The sequence below is a fragment of the Rattus norvegicus genome, chromosome 6, assembly GCF_021556685.1.
Source record: "Rattus norvegicus strain SHRSP/BbbUtx chromosome 6, alternate assembly SHRSP_T2T, whole genome shotgun sequence".
Lineage (NCBI taxonomy): Eukaryota > Metazoa > Chordata > Mammalia > Rodentia > Muridae > Rattus > Rattus norvegicus.
The window spans coordinates 108,862,387-108,888,875 of NC_141539.1; the positions used below are offsets into that span (position 1 = coordinate 108,862,387).

Below are 26,489 nucleotides of genomic sequence, written 5' to 3' on the forward strand. Positions count from 1 at the left end.
CACAGCAGCTCCAGGGAGACCCAACTATGTGGCTAGGGAATAAGGATGGCAGCTCCAGAATTCTAGACCTGGAATGGGCTTGACTTGACTCATGACTTGACCTTTAGGGGGAGAGCTGAGTTTGCCATCTCTGTAGCACAGTGGGTATGGGCCAGACAGGCCATATGTGAGAAGAAAGTCCAGCCCAACCCTATGGTCATGTGTTGTTTGTCTTGTGTTTTCCTTTTGCAACTTCATATCTGTCTTTCCGGAGCTGGCTGAGTCAGCAGGGGGCATGGGCGGATGCCAAGGACAGCTGCCTTTGCCAGACCCCTCTGCTTCTAGCACATTCCAGACCCACAGACACCTAGCTGCTTCTTCAATTCCCAAGTTGCAAGTATTTGCTCTGTGGTGTGTGTGTGTGTGTGTGTGTGTGTGTGTGTGTGTGTGTGTGTGTGTGTGATGCGCGTGTCTGTGCTACCGTGTGTGTCCATTGAATTTGCCAGCCTTGGGCTCAGGACCTGAAATGGGACTCCCCAAGAGTTAAACCATCAGGTATTGGGGATAGAATTCTGTTCTTTCCAGGTAGGAAACTTGGGGAGGGGTTCAGGCACACGCACAACTCTTTTCCTCCTTCAAGGTCTATAGAATATTCCAGGCTTTTGCCATCTCTTGCCTCTGCTCCTTGAACTTAACAGTTACCCAGGGAGGCTCCTGGAACGCACCCTGCATATAGCTTAGAAGCGACACCATTTGGGAACCACTAGAGTAGTTTCTACTCAGAGCTTGTCCTTTCTTGAGGCCTCGGAGCCTTTGTCCCTGCAAAGTACTTGAGTAGATTCTCCTTGCTCTCAGGACACTGAAAATCCTGAGGAAGCACTGAAGTTAGCAAATGTTCTTCTAAGCAGAAAAAAAAATTCCAAGAGAGAAAACAGCCCTGACCCACACCCGAGGATGAATCCAAGGACTTCACCACCCCAGTGGCTGCTTCCGGAACATCCTGTCAGCCTCCCTCCACCACCACACACAGACAGCCCTCAGAGAGAGTCTGTTCTGTGTCACCACTTGGAGTCCCATACGTCTGCCCCGGGGCGCCACCTTCAGAGCACAGCTAAGAGTAACAGGCAATCACCTTGAATAGCAACCAGGGAAGGCCCTATAGAAAGCTAAGGCTCAGTGGTACCACCACAGCCCTTCAAGAAGCCCATTCCCACCTTTCCCTCCCCGGGGCTCCAGAGAGGCAGTGTGGTTCTCCCGGGCTTCTGTTTTCCGACTCTCCATGGGCTCTGCCGACAGCTCTGGCTGCTCCTCTTTTCCCATTTTGCGGCATTTGGCTTCTGTGTTTTGTTCTTTAGCTGTGGCTGCTGCTGCTGTTTAGAAATCACCATGTGTACGCTGAAGAATTTTTTCCCTGTATTTTTCTCCCTACCCTTTTTTTTTTCTCCCCCCGAAGCCAGAAAGTGAGCAAGGTCGTAGAACTTCCCTAGAAAAATTCACCCGCAGTGTGGTAAGTTCAGCTGGTTTTCTGCCCTCCATGTTTCTTTTGCTTTTGGTTCTACAAGTCTCGCCCCTCCCCCACCCCACCCCCACTTTTTTTGGTTGTCGTCTTCTTTGGGGTGGGAGGGGGGGTCCAGTGCTTCCCCTCCCCCACTCACCCCTTTTCTTTTGCGAGTGTCTGCAGCTTCTCTTCCAGGGATGGAATTGCAAAAAAGAGCAAGCAGCCCCCTCTGCAGAAGGTTCACAGCTCAAGGCCCAGCCCTGAGCCCAGCCGCAGGTGGGGACCCTGTGGCCTCTTTTCAAGGCTCTGAGGAGGAAGGGACCTTTCTGCTCCTAGGGCTGGGTCACCTGTGCATCTTCTACAGCAGCCTGGGGCGAAGGCCGTGAAGCAACCGAGGAACCAAATTGGCTGAGAATTGTCATTCATTTAAAAAAAAAGAAAGAAAGAAAGAAAATCCAAATTTCCCTCTGTGAACCCGGACAGGAGCCGTGTTGATGTGGGTTGCGAGCTGCTGTTGCTGCTGTGTAGACGGCTAACGCTGTGTGCAGAAAGCAACTGTGCTGCGTGGGTTGTGGCGATGTGGTCTAGCTGGCGTGTGTGTCCGTGGTCTCTGCATGAGCACCTTCAGCCCGGAAGGTCCCTTGTCAGCCTCATTTGCATAGCACGGCCTAGAGAGGAAGTTAGCTGCTGAGTCCCAGAGCTGTACCAAGCACTTGCCAGGGCCAAGGTTTTATCAATCTCCTCAGCCCCTGATCCTGACAGTGAGTGACAAGAAGATACAGGGCCACTGTCTCTGCAGAGAAATGGTCTTTCCCCTTTACACACCAGCTTGGAGAGCGCGTGACACAAAGCAAGGCCAGGTAAAAGCAGTTCATGAGATCCCTATGGCATCTATACCATAAGAGTCTATATACCATGACCTATCATAGCAGAGGGCACAACTACCTCCCCTTTCCAAGCCTAAGGCTTGATACACACTGACTGGTCTAGAAGGAGCCACTGAGTTCTTGGGACCCTGCTGTACTGTTAATGTCAAACGAGTAGCAACAGAGATAGCCGTTAGGAAAGCACGTGGGACTGGCCACCTTTCTCTTCCCAAAGAGCAGGGGCCACTGATGCTGCCTTGCCTTGCTTGTTTCTCCACCTCTGTCCAAGAACAAAGTCCTTGTATAACATGACTACTATATCATTAGTACCCTTTGAGTCCTTTTTAAATAGTCTGAGAAATCCTGGGTTGAAAGCCACCTGGTCATTTTCTGTCATAGCTGGATGCATTTTAACAGCATTTAAACATGATTTTTAATTCACCAAATGTATACAACACCTCAGGGAGACAGCAATTAAAAAAAATAGACAGTCCTCTCCTTCTTCATACGTTGTCTCATGAGAGAAACCAGGAAAAATGCAGACTGTGAGACCCGTTGGCCTCTTGTCCTAACAGCTAGTCTGCCATGGTCATGTGGTCATGAAGGTGCATTGTCAAAGGTCAGGTCCATCTTCCATCCCATAATTGCTTCATAGAAAGTGGTAGATCTTTCTGTATTGAGCCAAGCCCTAGCTGCTATAGATGAAGGGGGTTTAGAATTGAGTTGACAAATTAAGAGCATGCTGTAGAGGCCACTGGGACTCTCTGGTGCAAATTGAGAAAAAAGGAGTTTCCTTTATGGGAAAACTGAACTCTGGCAGCCCTGTGGTGCTCCTCAGGTAGACTGTGGGGACTGAGATACAAGGGAGGAAGCCTGGTACTTGGACAAGATGTACAAACATCTTCAGGTTGCCTTCCATGAGAAGTGGGGATGGGGATGGGGAAAGATGGTCTCAATGAAGCTACAAGGAGCACTGATTGATGTCCCTTGCCTGCAGAAGCGCTGTTATCTCAGAGAATCTCTAAGGTCTGTTAACACAAGGAGAACAGGAAAGCACCTGCCCCTCCCTACCTCTGCCATGCCATGTAGATTCACAGAGAGGCTGCTGGGAAGCAGAGAACAGCCCAAGCTCCCGAGACTTGGGCAGTTATGGACCAAAGGCTCAAAGTCTTAAAAACGATTCTCTGAGTTTCTTTCATGAAGGGAAGGCTCTACTACATGGTGATTCAGACTTCCTGGTTCCATGATGGCCAAGGATTGCCACTGACCCCTCCATGCTTGTTGTGTGCCATAGGAACACCCTGAGCCCACAGATAGAGCTAAGTCTGGGAACATGACTATGGCTGTAGAGATATCATCTGTCTGATAATGCTACTTGAACTCAGAGCCCAAGAATTTGGTCTCAATATCCCAGTATTTTAATCAAACATAAGCATCCAACCAATATGCCCTGCAGTTTGGTATCTGTTTTCTGAATATGATTGACAGACAGGAAGGTTCAACTTCTCCAAAAGAAGATTTACTCATGTTTGCTGTGCTATGCACTTGTCACTAACAAAGTGAAGGGCTGGTTCAGTATCATTCCCATGTCAGTCACTGAGATCAATGAACAGGCTATCCATATTCACTACTGATGGAGAATTGGTAGGGGAAAGCAAGGCACTTCACTAATAAGGGCATAGGATTGACTGACATTTAGAATCAATCAATGGGAAGTGGGTTTTATTCAAGCAGCTGGTTAGCCTAGTCAGATGGCGTCTCATCAGGACTGGAACTCTCCCCTGGAGCATGGCAACCTTTCTTTGTTCCTTGATAAAGGAGTGACATCCTCAGAGAGACGTTGTCCATCCTCTCCAAGTCTAAGGGCATGCCATGACATGGAGGGGCTACCTGTCAAAAGCCAGAGACATCACTTCCTCATGAGTGGTTGAGCATTTCATAGCGGTGGGTAAGACTGTGCTTTTAGAGAGCAGAGGGCCTGGCCATCCGTAGGAGCAGTGCTGGGAGTGCTTCACTCCCTTTCGTGGTGATTTCATTTTAAGTCACCTGAGACTTTGATGTATCAAAAAAAATATGGAGGGCGTTAGGCCAAACGTCATGTCATCTGACAGACTGGAACCGGAGAGCTTACTTAAAACCCTGCTTATCTGCTGGCAAAGGCCCAGAATTGATTGTGAATGAAAGTCTTCAGTGGGTTGCAGCTAACCCATATATACTTTAACTTGGGGGTGGGGGGTGCAGGACTCCCTCTGGTGGGCCAGCCTTGGGTACACCCCTCCGGCCATTCAAATCACAGGCTTTGTTCATCTTGGCCACCACTTGACTCTGAGATACCCGTGCATCGTCAATTACCCACTCCAGTAAGCAGTAGCCCTTGTTCAAAGAGCCCTAGCTTCAGAGAGGACTATAACAGACAACAACTTTTCAAACATGGGCTTAGGCCAAAGAGAAAGTCTAGAATCCAAGAGTTAGCCATGGTGGAAGGTGCTGAGAGACCAAAGAAAAGCACAGACAAACCCAGGATTGCCCAGAGCACAGTATATTAGGGACTTAGTGTCAGACACATGGTCAGAAGATGAGATGAGAGAGTCCACACTCCAAGGTAGGGGTAAAGGGTGTGTATGCCAAGCCAGAGAAAAATGGGCCTTGGCTAGGTAGATGTTCCTGGATTTTCCCAAACATTTGTAATGTATCATATATCAATTGAGAATCAGTCTGTCTTGCAGTGGACAGCAGGAATGCTTTGTCTTAAAGTTTTTATTTTACTTTATTATTTTATTAATGGCGGTATTTGAGTATAGGTGTCCATGCAGTCCAACAAGAGGGTCAGAACCCTTGGCCTCAGAGTCACAGATGGTTGTGAGTCCTCAGTCCTGAGTACTGGTTATTCAAGTCCTCTGTAAGAATGGTACACAGTCTTAAGTCCCTTTCTGAACTCAACCTAGTGTTCCCTTGTCTTTCTCTCTAAGCTCCTTCCTTTCCTCAGTGGCTACAACGTTTGAAATCCACATAAGGAAACCCAGTGATCCTTGTGGGCTGCCTCTTTTGTGTCACCTTCTACAGGGTCCTCTGGTGGGAAGCCACAGAGGAGAAGGCTGTCTCCAAAGAGGAACTCCACTGCTTAGTGCCTGCCAGCCTGCCGGTCTCTGTTGTCGTCCTGGTCTTGTGGTTGAGAGATGGCAGGGAGGAGGAATGGGTGACCAGGACTGAAAGTTTCTTGTCACTTCTGCTCTCTCTTTCTCTCTCTTTCTCTCTCTTTCTCTCTCTTTCTCTCTCTCTCTCTCTCTCTCTCTCTCTCTCTCTCTCTGTGTGTGTGTATGTGTCTCTGTCTCTTTCTGTGTCTTGCTGTCTGTCTTTCTGTCTCCGTCTCTGTCTGTCTCTCACTCTGTGTCTCTGTCTCTCTCTGTGTCTCTGTCTCTGTCTCTGTCTCTCTCTCTCTCTCTCTCTGTGTGTATGTGTCTCTGTCTCTTTCTGTGTCTTGCTGTCTGTCTTTCTGTCTCCGTCTCTGTCTGTCTCTCACTCTGTGTCTCTGTCTCTCTCTGTGTCTCTGTCTCTGTCTCTGTCTCTGTCTCTCTCTCTCTCTCTCTCTCTCTCTCTCTCTCTCTCTCTCTCTCATGCTTGTCTGCTTAGTGCTTAGCATTGAGAGCTGACAGCAGGCTGGGGCCTCCTCTGGCATGACTCTGGCAGAGGATCAGGGGCTTCTGGGGAGGCAGGGCCAGTGAGAGAAAACAAAGAGGCCCTCGCCAAGGAGCAGCAGCAAGGTCATAGTCTCTTTTGGATGGCAGCTGAAGCCATCTGGTGTGAACTCTGAGCTGGGGAGGAGAAAGTCCCTTGTCCCTTGTACACAGTAGCAGGAAAGACACCCCAAAGCATGATGGCATTTAAATGAAGAGAAAAGGTAGCCCCAGTGTGGCTGTAAGCCACTCCTCTTTACCTTCCCCCGTTAAAGCTCCTGCAAACCCTTGAGAGTTTTATCAGCTCTACTTCCGGACTGCAAAGACAGAAAACAGGTACCTGAATGGGAATCACAGAGGAGAGAGGTGAGGAGCGGGTTTCTACACACCCCTAGTAGATTGGGGGCTGGGGGAGAGTCTTTGCTGTGGTATTCAGTAAACTCCAGCAGGAAGGGCTGGAAGCAGAGGGCTCCCTTGGCACATGACCAATGGCCTCTCAGCTTTGGGCATTCCATCCTTTGTGTGCTGCCTGCCAAGATATGCAGGGTGGTGTGGAGGAAGTCAGATGGAGGTGAAGCCCAGGGAGCTAGCTGTCACTCCTCAGTCCCCTCCCTCAACAGAAATCTAGAGAGAACCTGCTGGAAGTAGGACTCAGCCCCTCACTGGGCTCTGCTTGACATGACTACAGTTCCAGGCCAGAATTAGAAGACTGGGGCTTTCAGGAAGGTTTGGAGAAATACAGTAGCTGACCCAGTGGCAACACCTCCTTCGCCCAGGTTTGTTTCCTGATCTCTCCGCCTCAGCATTTCCTGAGCAACAGCCTGGGGATGAGCCTTCAAACATTAGACTCAGCAGAGTCCCAGAAGGCCTGAACCGTAGTCAGAAAACCCTTTTCAGGTCTCCAGCTAGAGACAGTTGACTGCAACATCTTACACGGGATTGGCTTTGATGGCCAACAGTCCTCAGGTCCTTTTGAAACCCCTGTGTTTCAGATGTTAGAGCCAGCCTCTCCCATCTGTCTAACCATAGGGATGCCCTGGCCAGAGACTCGTGTCATAATATGTAGGTAGGGAAGAGTTAAGGCCTGCTACCCCAGAGTAGCCTCAATGTCACCTAGGATTCCCCAAGGCAGATTAGCTACTGCTAGTTGTATGATCCCCAGCAAATAACTGCCCTCTCTGAGACCAATTTCCTGTGTACTAGTTTGGACTGGTTAATCTCTTGCACTCCTGTCTGGCTGGGAATGCTCTGTAGGCGTGTGCTTCTCTCCACACTGGGACTTCTGAGCTGTATGAATCATTCCTGAGAAAGAGCAGCCGCCATTTTGCCCCAGTAGCTACCTGATTCAGACATATCTGCCAGCCTTGGAGGCTGGGGGATAAATGATACGTATAAAGGAGTCAGAGTATTTGCAAACCCCAGACAGACACAATTGGCAGGGCTGAAGCCATGGGCTCCCCGACGACTTACAGGACAGGTCCTTTCACAACCCAGGGCTCACTCCTGCATTGAGTACCTGGAGGGCAAGGGGAAGGTCACAGAGAACAAAGAATGGTGCCATCTTGTCTTGCTAGCTCAGCAGGCCCACCCTTCTGGTAGGGAGGACCAGTGGTAAGTATCAGGGACAGTTTGTCCAGGTCAGCTGTGCTGCTGCTGAATGGGGGTAGCGTGTGCTACAGGACAAAGAATGACCATCTGGGAGTCATCAATGACGCCCAGAGCTACTCTTTCTGCTTCACTTGGGGATGCTGGACACTCTTGGAGATGAGTCAGAGGGTCTGGGAGACAACGATGTTGCAGTTACAGTCAGTACCAGGCAGCACCTGTTCTAGTCTCCGTCCTCTTTCTAGATTCTGGCCCATGGGGAGTGTGATTAAGCATACAGTCTGTAGCTATAAAAATGAGAATGTAGAAGTCTGATTTCTATAAACTATAAACCGTGAAGTTAGTGAACCTGCCCAGCTGTTCGAAGGCAGGGAAGACACTTCAGTGAACCAATCTCCACACCAGGGTCTGGGGACAAGGAGGGGTTTATTTTGTTTTGCTCTGTTCTGTTTTGTCTTTATATCGAGTTTAGTTGTCATTTGGGGGAGATTAATCATCCCTAGACCCGGCTACCAGAACCCTGGTTGTTACAACTGATGATTCGATCTGACAGCTGAAATCACCCAAAAAATGCCCAGTGCCCATTCAGAGAAGAATCCTGTAGGTGGTTCAGCCTCAGGACACTGGACTGAGCAAGTTTCTGGGCTGGCTACGCCCTGCCTCCCCTCGACCCTTACACCACTGTTGCTTCCTTTCCCAGACCCCAGAGTGCCACGCAGTCAACTGAAAATCCAAGTCCTCTGAGGCAGAAGGGCTCAGCTGTGTGTTTACAGCAGCTGATTTCCATCCAGATCTCACCCTTGCCAGTCTCCTGGTGAGGCAGGCTGGGGGCAGACTATGTGTCTGTGCCAGGCAGGGATCTATTTTGGGAGGTGACCTGAGCCCTCTGCCATCCTGTTGCCTCCTGGCCACCCCCATCCTTCTAGAAGGAGATCTCACTTTAGCAGCGAATGGTGGGGTTGTGCAATTTCAGCCTGTTTCTTGTTGCTGTGTGACCCACTCTGGCACATGTCCCCAGGCAGTCACAGGGGAACTTTGTGGGCTCTCGTCTGTCCAGTGAGCAGGCAAAGAGTAAAGGTGAGCCAGGACCCTGCATAGCAGGAGAGATGGGCCACTCACAAGATTGCACATGTCTCTTTAGGGAACAATGCTGCCAGCAGGCCCAAGTAGAGAGCCACTTCCAGGCATTACCAGGCTTAGGTCCTGGAAAGAGGACAAGGCTTCCTAGGTCAAGGTCTAGGAGACTCAATTCTATCTGTTACCAAAACCGAACCATTGAAAGAAAAGTAGGGAGCTTTAGATCAGAGAACTGCCAGTAAGACCCTCGGTCTTCTCTCCCAACCCCACCCCACCCCAAAATTAGCCACTGTGAAAACAAGGTGGTAGGTACTTGCCCTCATTGAAGCAGCAAGTGAGTTTCCCAGGTTGCAATGGAGTTAAGAAAGCACAGTATCCTAGAAAGTAAGTACACCTGTGATGTATGCATTGTAGGAACAGACTATAGGACGCTGCTTAGAAGCAAATGGCTGCCTGGGATGCTGAAGGAGAGGGGAGAAAGCTCAACACAGAGGGACTTCCAGTGTTGAGGTGTTCTTCATAAAGCTAAGGAGAGAAGGGTGTTTGAGGGGTTTCAAGGCAGCTGTCTATTGGGTAGAAAAATAAGACAGGGCTCAAACAGCAGTGGGTCTTCCACATCCCTTCATCACGGCCAAGTCCTTGTGGCCTTAGCAACAATAGCACAGTCCCAAATAGGAACAGGTTTCATTGGCTTAACATTTGGCAGAAACACCCCGTTCTTCTTTTCCTGGGTGATCCTAATAATGACAACCCTACTACGGGAAAACAAAATTTTAAGAGAGAGAGAGAGAACATTGTTAGTGAGAGATTGAAAATAATGTCTACTCCTGCCCACCTCTCCCACCCTCTGATTGTTATTTCTAACTTGAGGTTGTCATAACAGAAATGGAAAAGGTTAAAAGGCCAGAGGAATGTTCCCTGCCTTGAGGAGTTCTCCCTGCCTTGAGGAGTTCTCCCTGCCTGGTGCTGCTCTGAGCACCTTCATGCTAACTCTCTGTATCTTATCCAGAGTTTTGATAAGCCAGAAGAAATTCAGGAGAGAAAGGCTCTGTGAAGGTCATGTCAAAGGAGACAAGAGTAGATAAAGATGTTTGGCCTCAGGCAAACCTGATGTTCATCTTTGTTTCCCAGAATAAATGAACCCATCTTGATGTTCCCAAAGGGTAAAGCAGAACAGGGAATAGAAGACATAGGGAGGGCCACTCTACTGGAGAATATTCTGACAGCAGCAACTTCTCAGCCATGGTATAAGCCTCACTGAGAGTGTTTAGAAACGCCTTGGCCAGGAACATTGCAGAGGAACTTTCTGTGCTGAATTCCAAAATGTCTTCCAACTGAGATTCTGGACCACACTAAATACTTCTTAAGGGATCTTGCTGAGTTTAATTCAGTGGTCTACAGGTTATGGGGGATGTGAGTGGGATATAAGGAGGAAGTTTGCTGAGACTGCAGAAGAGGGATCCAGGAATCTACCTTGGGAAAATAATAAGGAAACAGTGACACAGAGAAAGCAAGAGAAACTCAAGAGACAGAATCTCTGCCCTGCACACATCAACTGTGCCTCTCCTCTTCTCTGACCTTGACTAATTACTCTGCTGCTGCTGCTGCTGCTGCTGCTGCTGCTGCTGCTGCTGCTGCTGCTGCTGCAGCTGGGCCTTGGGCAACAGGGCTGTCTTCCCTGCATGCCTGAAAGGAGGTCAACCAGAGAAGGACCCAGGGGGCTGGGCACAGTGTAGAACATAGAGCATCCTGGCCTGGGTTGGAAAAAGCATGTCTTGCCACAGTTCCCACCAGGATGGGTATTTTGTTGAAAGCAGAAAAGACATTTGTCTTTTACCCAATGCTGCTGCATCCAGGTGATGAAGCTAATGCCTAATGCCCCCAAGTGCTTCTGACCAGAAAAGGGGTGTCCTCCCTGTACACTCCTCCTCCTGGGTCCTGCCAAGGGGACTGTCTTAGACTGGGCTCCTAGGAAGGAAGGAAGGAAGGGCTTTCGTGTCACATTCTTTTCAGCTGTCCTAAGAGTCACGTATTGCAGATGACACTCCCTCCTCTCTGGGGCTTCACCGGAGGCTGCTTTCAACTCATCGTGGGATTGTGTAATTATGGTGATTACAGCTCGTGGCTTTTTCCCTCTCTTCATCTTTGCTTTCAAATTTATCAAGGCCTCTCATTAAACATGGCGATCCTGCGAAGTTTTAATAAGATTTTTTTTCCTTAACATGGAAGAAAGTTGAGAGTTGGTGGTTGCTGGGGTCTGGATTTATCCATATGCCTCTGACCTTCATCTCTTCCACAAAGAGCAGGCTCTAATGGAACCTCCATGTCTTGTGGGACACACAGGCTGTCCAACAAGAAGCAAAAACAATACCCTGCCATCTACAGTAAAAGTAGCAGGCAGAATTTGCCCTGGATGATTCTATAAGGTTCCAGAGTATCTATAAAGGAGGCAACCATTATCCTATGTGGGTGATCATGACCAGAAGACATATACTCCATGGAGGTTTTCCTGATAATGATACAGAGGTTCAGGCCCCATCATTTGCTTGTCCTCAATCATAGCTCTCTTGCCTAATTCCTAGGTCCATAGGACATCATGAGAAAGACCACCAAGGAGTATGAGTTGGGTGGTAACCACCAGAGTAGCCCCGCCCTGCCCTTCAGTAGCTTCCTCTAGGTTTAGTGTCAGGTTTTCTTCATGGCCATGCCCTCCAGAGACAACAAGGACTGCTTGGTGTGGTGTATCTTGCCAGCAGGGGTGTATCTTTGGGTGGCCACTGACTGGCCCCTCTCACCTGGCTTCTCTGAACCTTCTAGCTTGCTCTTGCTCCTAGCCAATTAACCCCGGCATGTGTCCCTAACTAGACAGTGGAGCTGCATTGTGCCTAAGCTGTACCAACTACCTAGAGTTGAATGTCAAAAGCTTGGCCGAAACATGTCCCCACTTGCATTGTCACCCCTACCACAGATGGCCTGCTTGTTTTTCCTCCCTGTGAGCCATGCCCTTTTACAGCTCACTGGAATTCAGAGGAGGAAGTAAATCTGAAGCAGGCAGCCAAAATGGAATCCCCACTCATCCTGATATTGATGTAAGAACCTGTAAAAGTCACTCGTGGACCTGAGGGGTAAAACAAATCCTGCGTCACAGAGCTTAGGTCAGCATTGCATGAGAATAGGATTAGTGACAGCTGCTGTTTCCTGAGAACTCATGGTGTCAACCATGTGACGATGGGCATAGCGTGGCGTGGATGTTGGTTCTCCAACTCTACCCATTGGATGACCATGAGAAGATCCTCTGGGCCTCAGTTTACCCCACCATAAAGGAGAGAGAACAGTAAATGGTGAGGCGTGAAATTTACACAGAGCACACTGTTGGCAGACTACGTGCTTGACAACCATTTGGTATATTTTTCATGAAGCACAGCCATCCTTAGTTCTCCATTTATCATTTTATGTCATGTGCAACAGAGTTCTGTGAGGTAGGTATTGCTGTAGTGACTTTAGAGTCCAGGGGATGAAAGCGATGCTATGTACAAAGTACATTTACCACAATAATGGGAATGATAACTCCTCGGTGAATGGGAGCCATTATTCCTGGCCTCCTCTAAACTTAACTCAGCTCCTCTGCTTTACTGGGGAATGGAGAGGGACTACAGTGCCCGAGAGGCCAGCCTCTGGCACATGACCTACTTCCTAGCTCTTAAGGACTTTCCAAGAAGCCTTGGGGCTGTGAGTCTCATCAACACAAGAGTAAGAGGTGGGACGGGCCACAGGTAAAATACTGTCTGTGTTGTTAAGACTCGGCCTCTGGGCTTCCATAGAGACCTAGGACATGAAGATGGCTCCCTATCCCAGACACAGACCAGGACTGGCTTTGTCCCCCAAGCAGCATGGACAGCCCAGGCCTCCTAGCATAGCCCTCATAACATGCAGCCACATTTCTAGGGCAACTCACCTCTCAGCTGTTTGCCTCCTGGAGCCACCCAGAGCAACGCAACCTCACCAAGGCCAGTTGCTCCATCTGCCAGATAAACAGAGGTTTCTATTTTTTTAAGCACTTATTACACAGCAAGGCTCTTGAAAGACTCAGAAGCAAGTGGCAGGGAAACGCTCTAAAACATCTCCATAAACCAGGTCCCCGGGGTGTGGGCTCCTACTGCTTATGGCATTGGAAGAAACAGGGTTGACACAAATGGAGTTTCCTGAGGAGAATTTGGGGTGTGTGTGTGTGTGTGTGTGTGTGTGTGTGTGTGTGTGTGTGAAGGCAAACAGGTTTGCACTGTTGTCAAAGGTTGGCACGGCTGGGAGCTGATGTAAAAATCTCCACCATTAGCCTCATAGCTGCTTCTGTGTCTTGCATGAGATGCTTACGTGAATGTCTGCTCTGTGAACATGCACATATGTATACACGTGTGTATGCACAGGTGTGTGTGCACAGGTGCATGTGCCTCCTTTTGGATGCACACTGCGGTGTTCAGTATACGGCTCACGTGCCACCATATGCTGCAGGCCTGCATGCGCCCGTGCATGGACTGCATGCCTGTCATGGCTGTATCTGTATCTGGGCAGGGGCACCTCTGAAGCCACGGGTCTTCGCGGTTTCAGCTGGATAAGTTATTCTTCACTTCCCTTCCCCCAAACACAATCGCCTAGTGCTGCTGGCGCAGACTCAGAATGGCCGCCGCGTTTCACCCCCGAGGTGGCTTCCTTCCAGCAGTGGGTGAGTGATCCCAGTGACTGTACTCTCTCTAACCTTGGGGATTCTTCTGCATAGACAGTGTTCCCCAATCCAGAAGAAATGATCTATCTGTCTGTCTGTCTGCTCACTGCTCCTATTCTCATGTCTTGGTCCCACAGACAGTCAGTGGCACACATTTCTTGGTATCCATGTTTTGGGGCATCTAGTTGGTTTTTCTTTTTTCTTTTCTTTTTTTTTTTCCTAAGAAATAAGGAGGTGAGCATCCCGGAGATGTTGCCAACATGAATCCTTTGTCCTGGAGGCAATGCCTAATAAGTCCCATCCTAGGTATGGAGCCTTATAGTTCATATCTCAGGGTACCCACTTCCTAACAGCTTTGTAGACATGTTCAAACCTGATCGCGGTATCCGTAGGTTCCCTCTCCTTGATAAAGCTTTCAGAACCTGTCCTTTTACAAGCCTAGGACTGAATCCTCAGCTAAGTCCAAACCCTCATATCCCCATATGAGAAACGAGTCTGCAGGGAAAGACAAGTAGTAAGGTTCTTTGAAGCTAATTTCAATGGCCGGAGGTCTTATCCAGGTGGGCCCTGACAATGCTGCTTAACCTGTCCCTTTCCAGGGTTAGAACGCCTAGCTCATGAAATGCCGAACTGCAGCCAAGGTGGTAGAGAGAAAGGAGAAATGAACTGCCTTCTCCTCACATGCCTCCAAGCACACATCGATGTCCATGAAGTCTTCTGCTTTGGGTGGGCAGAGGAGGGCAAGGGGCAAATCAGGAAGCTGACTTCCTGCCCGCTAGACTCTGACTTAGATATTGCAGTTAGGGATACCAGCCAATGTATATGTGTTTGCAGGAGAAAGGTGCTTTTAAGTAGCTGGCATTGAAGTCTTCCCAGATTCCCTGGAGAATCTCACAGTGCCACACAAGTGATTTCTGCTCTCTTGTCCATAATATCAAATTATTAAGCTTCTCTTGCACGTACTTGAACTTCCCTGTTGAAAAGGAGAAGCATCCAAGTTACCAATAGCAGCATAGCCGCATCCCTGTTTTCTTGAGTCTTTGGCCTTTGCCTAATTTGGAGTAAACCAGAGCTTCGATCCCCATGTACATTTAGGGAGGAGGAGAAGAAGAAAGCATGAGGCAGACACTGTGCAGGTCTCAGGCATGTATACTACTGAGAGGCTTTGCAAGCAAAATGCCCTCTCCTCTCCCAAGACCACTAAGAAGTTCTTGCAAGCCGAGAGTGGAAAGGGCAGGTTGCTCCACTGGAATGAGGAGAAGAGACTAAAGGCCCTCCCTGAAGTCTGGGGTGAGGGGAGCAATTTCCACTGCAGGGGAGGTAGAGCAGCAGGGGCGATGGAAACCCACAGCTTGGAAAAGGAGGCCCGGGAGTCCATGTCTGGGAGTTGTGCCACCATGCCAGGGTTCAAATATCAAGCCCTCACCTTCCCTGGCATCTTTGCCTGGTTCCAGATTAGACTCTGTGCAGCTGGAGGGATAGGGAAGAAGGTCTCCCGCAGCTCACTGACAGTCAACGGTTAGCTAGCTCTGCAAGTACAAAATCATCCTAAGGGATGATTTGGTGACAGGCAGGAACCAGAGTCCATGAACACCATTCAGGGAGAGTTCCAGAGTCTGTCAGGGGTATTCCAAATTGGGCAGTTGGTCTATGATGACATGAAATGGGGTCATTTCTAAAGGGAGCAAGTTCACTTTGCCTGACCCACCTCAGAGAACTCAGTACTACATCAGCTTCTGTCCTTCTTGAAGTCTCTACAGGATGCTCCCAAGGCACAGTGATGGTTTCACCTGGCACGTCCAGCCACACCTGCTGCAAATCCATATGCACCAAGTCTTAGAGATATACCTTGCGATATAGCCTTATAGGATACTCAAATAGAAAGAATACTTTTAAACAAATTAAAATAATACCCTTCAGGCCCAGGGAGAGTTCAAAAAGCTCACCGAGAGCCTTGGAAGAGTCGGACCCCAGGATTGGGTCTTGCCATGGGGCTCCTACCTGCCGGTCTCCCTGTGGCAGGGTGGAACAGCCCAGAAATGCCCTCTTCCTTCCGGTGCCGCTCTGTCTGGATCCACCGTGGATGCAGCCCCGGCTGTCCTTAGTGCATCCCATTGTTTGTGCCTTTCTATGTCTTCAGCCCCACTTTGCCTTTCAAAGTCAGAACAAGCTGAGAGAAGATGTGGAATTGCAGGTGCTCTGAGGTTATTCTAAGTACAGGCCCCTCTACCATCCCGTGCCAGAGTTTCTCAGACACTTGAACCGTCTCAAGAAGTAGTCCTCTCTCTCTCACGGCACTCTAAAATATCGTTGGAAAAGGAGACGTCATGGAATTCCTCATATTTATCCTATCCAAATCGATCGTTTGGCCTTACTCATGCAGCGACAGGGAGGATACCAAAAGCCCGATGAAGTTAGACAGACCCTCTGCGTCTCCCTCTCTGTCAACCCCTCACTAGGACTTGTGCCTTCGCGTCTGGCTGGGTGGATTTCTGACCTCTCTCCTTGGCTGCCCACCCCCGTCCCCTGAGCCTGTAAATCTACACGTTTCCATCTTGTAAACGTGAGCACCGTCAACTCATAGACGACCTTCACAGTCCTTGAAAGGACAGCCCACCTCTGAGTTGGTGTGCCCAATCTGGCAGAACACTACTTTTCATTAGCAAGGATGAAAAATGCCTGTGTGTCACACCAAGGGGTTCAGCTGGGATCAATGGAAGCTAGAAATAGCGCCCCAAATTAGTCCTGCCCAGAGGAATCTGAGTTTCTCCCAGGTGGGAGGAGGGAGCAGTCAGTTTTTAGAAAGGCAAAGATGGCCCAGCAACTAACAAAGACTCAGGAGTGGAAACTCCTAGGCCATGATGAGACAGCCGGATCGTCTTTTTTTCCCCTCTCTAATCTTATTTCTTACAGTTTCTCCCTGGAATTGTGATTGCGTATGATAAAACGCACGGATCTGAAATACAGGGTTCCATGAATTTGACAAATGCATACTCCCATGTAACCTACAGCCCATCACCTTATGAAGTCCCTCATGCTCCCCCACCTCAGTGCCACTCCTCTCTCCCAGGGGCAGGCAAACCCTACTTACAGCCTAGATTTCGATTTGGTATATTCTGCAGATTTCTAACTTCAGTTAGAGCGACTGAGAAAATCAACCAGGGAATTCTATCAGCTAAAGTGTCCATATTCTTTTATATAAAAAGGGTTTCCCCTACCCTAAGACCCTAGGTATTTGCCCTGCTGTGCCAAGTATGCCCTCTGACCCCCAGGGATTCCCATGAGCCATAGCTCTCCTCTCAACCAATGAGGTTCTTAGCCCCAGTCTCCCAGGTAAGTAAATGGCAAAAGCTCTTGGTCACGGGGTCATGCATGCTTCGTTGGTTACTATGTAGAGGTGCGATGCCCAGAGCCTCGGCATGTCCAGCAGCATGTTGTCCTCCAGCTCTGCACAAAATGGAGCTAGCTATGCCTTTTGTGCATTTTCTTTCAGAAACAAAGGATCCCCTAACACCTTCTATCAGGTTTCTAGCCATCTTCAAGGCCACAGAGCTGAAATCATCCACTGGGGATGGGGGGCTGAATGTGTGGGTGTTGGAGTCCTTGGTCCAGGAAATTTAAGCATCCCAAGTTCTCCTGTGTTACATTTTTGCCAGGTGTGAAAGGTGAAAGGTGCTTTGTCTGTGTGCAAAGCTTTGGTGTCTCTGGAAGGTACCTTCCACAGTTCAGTTCTTAATCACTGTACATTTTTCTCATTTGGACAAAGGCTCCCTGCTAATAGCATTTTCAAACAGTCTCTGCTGCTTCGCTCAGCTACGCCAAGGCCTCAGGCTGAGCAGGCTGCTGCTCTCTGGCACCACAATCCAAACCCTACTGACCAGAACTGAGGAACATTACACGTTCACACCCCGAAACAGTGCTGCCTCTGTAACTCTACAAGTGCCAGGCATGGGCAAACTCACCACTCCCCTTCCTTCAGGATCATCCCTGCTGGAGTCAGGGATGGGGAACAAAGTAGAGGGAGAAAAGACCCCTAGAGGGTTCAGGAGGGGGCTCTCTGGGTAGAGCAAGTGCCTGAAGCAGCCTGCAAACCCACTGGGCATAGCCTCTGGGGCAGCTCACCTCAGAACAGATAGCTTCGCCTCTAGGATTTCACTTTGATCCCTGAACACCACAGGAGTCTCTGCTCTTCAGAAGGCAGGCTGCTGCTGAGCCAGGGGGTATCTCATGATTTCTTCCCCCAAAGCTCCTGGCCAGGCATCCAGCCCTGACTGCTTCCTGTGTGATTAATTTCCTTGCAGCCAGTAGCCCAGCCTCGCTCACTCAGGTGATGGTGAGGTGGGTGGATTGCAGCTATACCCTCTCAGCTGAGCAGAGTCTTTTCCAAGCCATCCCAAACCCTCCTGACCTCGTCTTTAGCATCAAAACTGGCATTTAGTAAATGTGTGAGCTCAGCAGTAAGAGAGGGACCAAAAGGCCACACACCACCACCTGGATGTTGAAAGGCAGGTACTGATCCCAGGAGCAGCTCCTGGGCTAGTTAGCTACCTGCCTCATCCTGGAAGTTCCCAGAGATGAAGAGATGGGGGAAGAAGGGGAGGGGCCACCATTTGCACTCTGGCCACAAGTCCTTGGAGTTAGAACGATGAGGCTGAGTTCTGGCAGGGAGAGATTAATTATCGCCTCCAAATCCAGTCAGGATTTCTTTAGAGCTTGGAAAGGTGAAGGGTGGGGGTGCCTCAGGGTTGAAATTACTCAGAACAATCCTCCAGGAAAAAGATCTCTAGTCTGCCTACCCACAGCACCTCTGTAGCCAAAATGACCTCACCAATGAAGATGGAATTATAACGAGGGTTCGGACAACTGGTAAACCTTCCCTTCCTTGAGTTCTTAACACGCATTTTTATTCAGATTTAGTGGGGTTTTTTTTTTTCACCTGTGCAACTCAGGCATAGGTATCTGAGTACACAATGTTTAATTTGTGGCCCTGATAGAGGAAAGGCGGAAGGGGAGGAGAAGCCAGATTAAATGTGTGGTCACTGCAGCAATAGTCTATACCTTCCTGTGACCAGAGGCAAACAAAGGTGACAGGAAGTGATATTGTCACCCCCAAGGGCCCTTAGACTCATGTTTTTCCAGAAAAGGAGTCTAAACTCACCCTATGGCTCCTGCCTTTGTGCCTATACTGAGAAGGTACATTCCCAAATGGATCAACAGGGATACAAATGTTCCCTGCTCCGTGTGAGAAAGGGTAACCTGGAGAGTGAGAGCTAGGCTGGAATGGAGGCCTTAGAAGCTATTGTCTGTCTTCTGAGGGCACTGTGGGGCTGTCCTTTTAGTAGATGGCTACTAAATGACTGGCTCTCCTTTTAGAGAGTCTCAGACTGACAGGATGGGCTGGGAAGATGGCTATGTATGTAACATACTTATCACACCAGCATGAGGAACTGAGTTTGATACCCAGCACCTATGTAAAAAGATGGATGTGGTTATAATCCCAGCACCAGGGATGAACAGAGGTGGGTGCCTGGTGCTCCCTGGCCAACCAGCCTAGGCTACTCAGCATGAGTTCTAGGCCAATAAGAAACCATGTCTCAAAAACTGAGGTGGACAAGTACCTCCTCAGGAAAGACACCTGAGGTTGTCCCTCTGAACTTCACATATACTTACATGTGTACACACACACACACACACACACACACACACACACACACACGCACATGCACACATGCACGCGCACACGAGCATGATTGACACAGGAACTCGCCAAGATTTTTTAAAGCTGATTGAAAAATCTTTAGCCTAGTATAAACATAGGTTGCTGCAGGCTGAGTTTAGTCTATCTGAAGACTAAGAGATAAGGTGGTTGGTGGGGAAGATTGTGTGTGTGTGTGTGTGTGTGTGTGTGTGTGTGTGTGTGTGTGAATTTGTGATTTTTTTTAAGATAAGGGAGAAATGAAGGAAAGGAAAGAGAAAAGAAGAAGGGGAATAGATACAGATTTTCTGACAGCTTCTGAGGCAATTCCATTTCTGGACAAGCCCTCATCCATGCCATCAGCTGTCTCAGCTCGGCTGACTGCATCCCTCCATATAGAGCCGAGCTGGATGACACACAGCCATGCACCCTGGCAGCTCTAAGCTCTTGTTCGTTTATTAGCTCTGCCCATTACCCATCAATTCATCAATCAGCAGGTCTATTGAGTACCCCAGTAGGCTTCACCAACCAGATCAATTTTTTTTAATTACATCCAGCTTACGTGCAGCCGAGCCCAGTAAACAAAATGAGCCCCCACACCCCACTTGGAAATGAGCATGAGGAACGGCTGGCCCGTGCACTCTCACTGCCAAACTCCACAGCCCTTGCTGGTGGGGGATCATTTGCTGCCCTCTGCAGATGGTGACAGGTGTCACTGACCCACTGTCAATAGCAGGATGGGCTTTGAATGTTTTCCCAGACATGGCGATCAATCTGCCTGGGGTCCAGCCACACTCTTCCCTGAGATCCATGTCCTATAGTAGGAATCTCTAAAGGGGGTGTAGGGACAAGTAGAAACCATGTCCAAGGAAATAGTAGGAGTGACCAAGCCTCATTCATCCTGTGCCTCCTCCTGCTCTCTAGCACTGAATTCCTTCCCAGATCATAGGCTCCTCAACCCCCCACCCCCTCCAAAGCATGCAGATAATTAAGACTGTCCCAGGATCTCTGTGCCTCATGGACCAGGCTTCACGGTCCTGTTTATTCTTTGATTCTGAGAATAATGGCCACATAGGATTTAAGTAGCATTCAGTAGCTTCCCAGTTCAGACCCATCATCCGGTACTGCCCGTGGGGAATCAGGAACATCAAAGGTTTTGAGATTGCAGCTCTCTGACACCTCTGAGGTTTGCAAAGAACACTGAAGGTCCCAGTCATGTTCACAGTCACAGCACCTAGAGCCAAGAGTCCCCAAATCCTCGGTGTCAATCCTGTGTCATGGTTTTTCAGGATTCCCATGACTAATTAATTCCTTAATTTCCGATCTCCCGGATCTGTGGTGATCGTCTGTTTGTGTCAACTATCCCTGACCTCAGACTTCCCCAGCCTACCTTTTCCTTACACACTAGAGTAAAGTCAAGTCGAAGGGCAGCCCACAGGCAGTAAAGGATCTGAGGGTTTAATAACTAGGCTTTGGTATGCAGAACTTCCATGCCCCAGCACGAGTACTAGCCACACACACTCACTCCCGTAACCTGCCCAAAGTCCTGTTTCTCTCAATTGTCCCTACCTGCGGCTTCTACCCAGAGAGATCCCTATCCACAAGGTCAGCTGGGATGGGTGGTTGATCTTTTGGCCAGAGTGACTCCGAAAACAATTAATTCACCGGTTTGGCTCTCTGTCTCTGTCCCTCTGTGTGTCTGCACACCTGTGTGTGGTCTCTGTCGGTTCTCTCTGCAGGGAAAGTCGCTGGCGGGCAAGCGCCTTACGGGCCTGATGCAGTCCTCCTGACCGCCCCGACCCCAGGCTCAGGGCCCGGGCCCACAGAGCACCCGGGCAGGCGACGCTCCACATCCAACGACAGAGCTTCCTTGCGGGGAGATTTGGTCACTGTGAAGGAGAAAGAGTGAGGGCCATGGAGGGCACTGGTGGGAAGCTGCGGTGGGTGAATGGGGAGACCAGAGAGAAAGAATCCACGGTGCTGGGCCAGCTGGGAGAGGCCCTGCTTATAGCCTCTCTCTTGTACAGCCACACACCAATGCTCATTCTCAACAAGGGTCCATTTCTAACTGGGTCAGAGAATGTCTCATGGGGTTCCTGTCTGACTATCTATCACTCAAGATGTTGTTGAACTCACCTGTCCAGTCGTCTGGGGAATCCAGCAAACTTCAGAGGGACCCTGGGCACACAGTATTAAGCATCACCTCCCTACCACTCTCTCTAAAGCATTGGCAGTGCTCACTGCCATCTGTTCCCCCTCCGCCACCCCACTGGTATACCGGGTGGGTGACGGACGCTGCTTTCACACAAAATGTCACATCTTCAGTCCTAATGACCGTTCAAGTTCTCTCCACCCTCTGTGAGACCACATTTTAAATAAGTCTCCACGGGTGTGGTGGCCAGCCCCAGTTCCCATCAAATGTCCAAAGGTCCTTGGCTTGAAGAGGCACCAGTACAGATAGTGGAGTGTGTTGTCCAGCCACTGAAAGTTCGGGTGACAATCTTTTAAAAATATTACTACTTCCTGTCTTCTGATTTTTGCCCCTTGCACCTTGACTTGTTCCCTTGTGTTTGGCTCGCAATAAACATGGCCATGAACTCAGGGGCCATTAGGCTTCATCCCAATGGCAGCCCAAGATGGAACTTTCTGGAGGTGGATGGATTGTAGGGCTGGCACAGGGCAATGTCTTACCAGGCCTGGCCGACTCTCACTGGTTTAGGGCTCAGTTATTCCTGAGTCTTAAACACAATATGCAATGACAAGTCCCAACCAGAGTCACAGAATTCCCTTCCCAACCTTATTCTGAAGACCCAGCCAAAGCACCCTATTAGATGTAGCCAGTCACCTAGAAAAAAGCAAAATGTGCTAGAGTCTGCAAAGGGTCATCTGTGTTCTTCCGGTGTGTCAGAATAACCATTTGCCAGCCTGGCTGTGAAGTCTTGCACCTAAAGTGCCACATAGGTCCCAAATGAGCACACAGGAGGTGCTTGGCAAATGGTGGCTAGTACAGTTGTTGTCATTGTTACTGGGATCACCAGATGCCCTCAGACGAAGATGTACTAGGCAACATGCTTTTAAATTCAAATATATTCTTCCACACACACCTGCCCTGCCAATACCTGTTGGCCCCTCTATTTGGCCGTAGGTGAAAACTCCCCCCTTGGGAGTATATAAACAGAGAAGGAAAAGAAAGGAAGGAAGGAAGGAAGGAAGGAAGGAAGGAAGGAAGGAAGGAAGGAAGGAAGGCTGGCAAACATTGCTTATGTAAGCAAATTTACCAGCTGGTGACCCAAGGTCCAAGTGTTTGTTCAGTCTCAGCCTTCTGGGTACATCATGTGACTCATCTGTTCAGCTCCCACCTGCAAAGCCTGTCCATGCCTGGCTTCTACACAACCACTGATCCACAGGCGTCCTGTTGGTCCCTCAAGGGGAATCCTCCGTGTCAGATTCTTGGCCAGCACATCTGTTTCCAGGTCAGTTGTTCTCTCCTTGAGACATGGTGGAGATCAGAAGGTGTCTCTAAAGGTGACTGAAAACACCCAGACTCTTGCCAGATGCTCCCACTGAACCTTGGCAAACAGAAGTAGCCACATGAGTAGTGAGTGGGAGAAGTGAAGACACAACCCAAGTTATGGAGTCTTCTGGCCCTTTCTCTCTAACTCCACTTAAAACGAAATAAAACAACAAACAAATAAAATTCCTCTTATGTAGAAATAGAACCCTCCAGTTTCTAAACAAAATTGTAGTCCAAATTCATCTCCATCCAACAGTGCCCAAAGGAAGCTTCTCTTCTAAGGGCACCCTAGGCTATGCTGACACTAAGGCATCTGATTTTCTCAAACAATGGTTACATCATGCCCTCAGTCATGAAGGACAAGGCTTCTGGCTGCCCCTTGGCCCTTCTATGGTCTACAGAACACATTCTAAGCCAGGCTGCAACCTGGGTAGGATAAATTTCTTGGCCATGGCTTCTTGTGCCCTTTTCTGCACCAATTCTTGTCTGCTGGTTTTGCACTGTGCTGTCCTGAAAACTGGGCTCAGAGTCACCCAGAGCCAGGTATACTCTAGTTCTTAGATGGAACAGGAGGCAAGCTTCTAACCCCCCCCAGCCCCCAGGGGACAGAGAAGCAGACAGGACAGTCAGCAGGTTCAATAGAACCAAGGACAGACAGACACTCTAGATGGATTCAAGCCCAGATCAATAAACTCCCACCCCCACCTCAACTCCCAGGTAAGCTCAGGCACATGGCCACTGTGTGTGCCTCAGTAGATCAGGCAAGGAGCTGAGAAAACAAAGTAGGACAAAGTCCACCCAAGTTGACCAGCCCAAGACAGTTTGACACGCAAGATTATAATGCAAAGGTTTGAAAAATTGAATCTCAGCCAGCTTCCCTTTGGCCTGGTACACACAGACAAAATCATTCCTCAGCAAAGCAAATTCCTCTGCCCCGTTCTGACCCCTGGAAGCCTGGTAGGCTCTCCTAGCTACATATGGTCTGAGAGGAGACTACCCCTATAATGACTTGTGGAACAAGTGTCCTTTTGGCAGCTCCCCAGTCTTAGCAGGTGAGACAGGCCCAGGCAGGGAAGCAAATGCTGACATAAATGTCTCCTGAATTGGCAAGAGTGCAGATGGGAGACTTTACATCTAAATGCCCGAAATCGCCCTGACACCAGGCTGGCCCAGGTAGCCAGAAGAAACAACCTGCCTTTCTAGAAAGCGACATGTCTGTTTCACCTCCCTGCAAGCTGTTGCTGTACCCCAGAAATAAAGGAGGTACCAACTGCCAGTGAAGTTAGTCTTCTCTAGGCTTGCCCACTGCTCAGTAGCTAGGTACCTGGCTAGCCCCCAGGAAGGGCCTCTTACAATGCTAAGTTGCTGCTGGGACTAGTCAAACCTTTGGGACATGCCCAATGGGATTCCTGGGATGTTCAAACTACCTCACCAACAGGATACAGAACCAGATGCCCGCCCCCCCTTGCTTGTTGTGAAAGTTGGTGGTTTTCCTGAAATGAGTCCTCCTGCTCTGTTCTGCATGTGTGGGCTTCAGACGCCAGCACCAAGAAGCCTTTCCAGAATGGGGAAAGGACTGAGGGTTGTTCATCTTTGGGCCCTGGAGAATTTCCTGGAGGAAAGTGTTCCAGCAACTTCCAGAAACTGGGAAGCCCGGGGCTAGAGAGAAATTATGTGTCACCAGCCTCCAAGGGGACCTGGCTGAGAGATGAATTTGTGGCAAGGACTTTGGAATAGTTGAATAGTGGTCAAAATAAATTGCTAATAACTCACCACTGGACTCTCCGAAAGAGGCCTGTGTTCATGTAACCAAGGCAACAGCAGACGCCAGCAACCTACTCATTAGTGCCACCCAGTGATAAGGCCTCCCCATGGGCAAGACCCAGGGGCCATCAAGTAGCAAAGTAGCAAATGTAGCAATAAGGGCCTGGGACCCTGAGGTGGCAGGATCCAAATAACAAGGCCTCAGTCTTCCCCAAGCCTCAGACAGGGGGGCAGAGGTAGCTGCTATCAGCTGTCTGGGGTTGGGGAGCCCTGCCCACACCAAGGGTCCCTGTCTTATAGCCTATGACCATTCACCGCATGATAACAGACACGTCGGAATGGCCTCCTCTTAGTGCATGTGGTTCTCGTTAGTTTATTTTTCTGGAATTTGGGGAACTGGACCCCAGGACCAAACATGCTGGAAACAGTCTAAAAATAAACAACTACTTGAACCCACTGAAGTCCACTTAGCCCGTGTGTCTCTTTGGTGTGGGGTTCCTTGGGTAAGATGACCCGACTGTCTTGTTTGCTTCATCGCTACTTGTCCAGCACCACTACACACATATACATGTATTGGTTTCCTTCTCCCAAGGACACCAAAGCAAGAGAGAACAAGAGGATCATCCCAGTAGCTTGGGATGGCTGTGTCACTGAAAGGCTACAAGTGCTGACTTTGCCAGAGTACCTTTGACTGGGTGGTCATTCTGCCCTGCGGTGTCTATACTCAGGACTGACCCAGGGACCATTCTGATGCCCTCTTAAATAAAGTCTGCTGCATTCTGACTGCTCCTTACCGTGAGTCTTGGTTTCCTGAGCGACAGACAATGTCATTTTCCCACCACTGCCAAAGCAGCAGGACACCAGGAGCCTGAAAACTCGGGCTGTGGAGAGAGGGACGAGAACAAAGTAACAAGGACCTTCTGGTAATGATGAGGCTGGCACCTCGCAGCACGCTTTAGGGGCGGAAATTTTCCTTCTGGAAGTGGGAGTGATTTCAGAGATGGGGATCGGGTCATCGGTCACATCTTGTCTGTCCATGCCAGGGCCATTTCATCTACAGCTTTCCTGATGAGGAAGGCCAGGTTCAAGGTTACATGTGTCCCATTCTAGTCCATATTCTTCCCTCTCTTCAGCTCCTGGCCCACCCACCTGCTTCCCTGCCTCCCTCAGGGACAGCCAACCCCTACAGGGAAGAACTCCTTGCCAGCCTACCATCTGACTTATTTCCACAACCTTTGTCTAGCAAAATGCTACCCTAGGTGTACGCACAACTCGACCTACCTCCAAGGATAGAGATTTGTTCAGATTCAGGTTGTGGGCAAGAATTGGGAGAGGACCAGTGAAATCCCAAAGAGCTGTTCCCACCCAAGGGTGTCTTCAAGTCACCCTGACTACTTCCTATCTTCATTTACCTTCCTCACGACATTTGACCTAGCAGGCAAGAGATTATTCTGTCCCTGGTACAAGCTTTCTGTTATTTACTGATCCCAGCCTCCAGGGTACTTTTGGGGCCTCTAATCCTAAACCATCTCTTGGTATGTGACAGCCTGGAAACCCAGGTCTTCTTCAGACATGTTCCTTCCTGGAATCACAAAGCTCTCTGCCTAGCCTGGTCCCTCCCTCGCCAGAAACTCCAGGCTCCCTAGATGGTGCTATGAATGCATGCAGCTGTTGGGCTCTCATCTTTCTTCATCCTGACTTTTTGTACCCAGAGTAGAGGTTCCAGAATGTCCTTGCCTCTGACCACACAGCCATGGAGATCTCGGGGTCTAGATAACATAAAGGAGGTGGGTGGGGAGGAGCTTAGCTGGGCAGAGCTCTCTGTTTGGCATACCCCTCCTGTTTTAGCCTCCTCAGAACCCTAAGCTGGACTGCCCAGGCCTGGCTTGCTTCAGCAAACAAACCAGGGAACAGCTCCTGACTGCAAAGACTGAACATTGCTTCCCAGGAGAAGAGCGTAGACACTAATGTGAACAACTGAGTCTGAACTTGACACACAGCAGATGTGCCTGAAATACTGTCTGGTGTTGAGCACCACATCTGAGATGGATTTGGGACCGTCCCCTGTGCCCCTGTGGCCTGGGACAACAGTGCAGA

General features: G+C 49.4%; 1 protein-coding gene across 20 annotated transcripts in view; it reads left to right on the forward strand.

Moving 5' to 3' along the window:
• Rgs6 (regulator of G-protein signaling 6) overlaps nucleotides 1-24,853 on the forward strand; it is a 536,804-nt gene extending 511,951 nt beyond the window's left edge. For 3 of the 20 annotated variants that reach the window (XM_087554419.1, XM_087554420.1, XM_087554421.1), the window contains exons 17-19: nucleotides 1,433-1,486; nucleotides 13,353-13,419; nucleotides 20,854-24,853. In XM_087554419.1, coding sequence (XP_087410545.1) covers nucleotides 1,433-1,486; nucleotides 13,353-13,419; nucleotides 20,854-21,023 — 291 coding nt within the window. In that variant the 3' untranslated portion in view covers nucleotides 21,024-24,853. 20 annotated transcript variants of the gene reach the window in all.
• The last annotated feature ends 1,636 nt before the right edge of the window (nucleotides 24,854-26,489 follow it).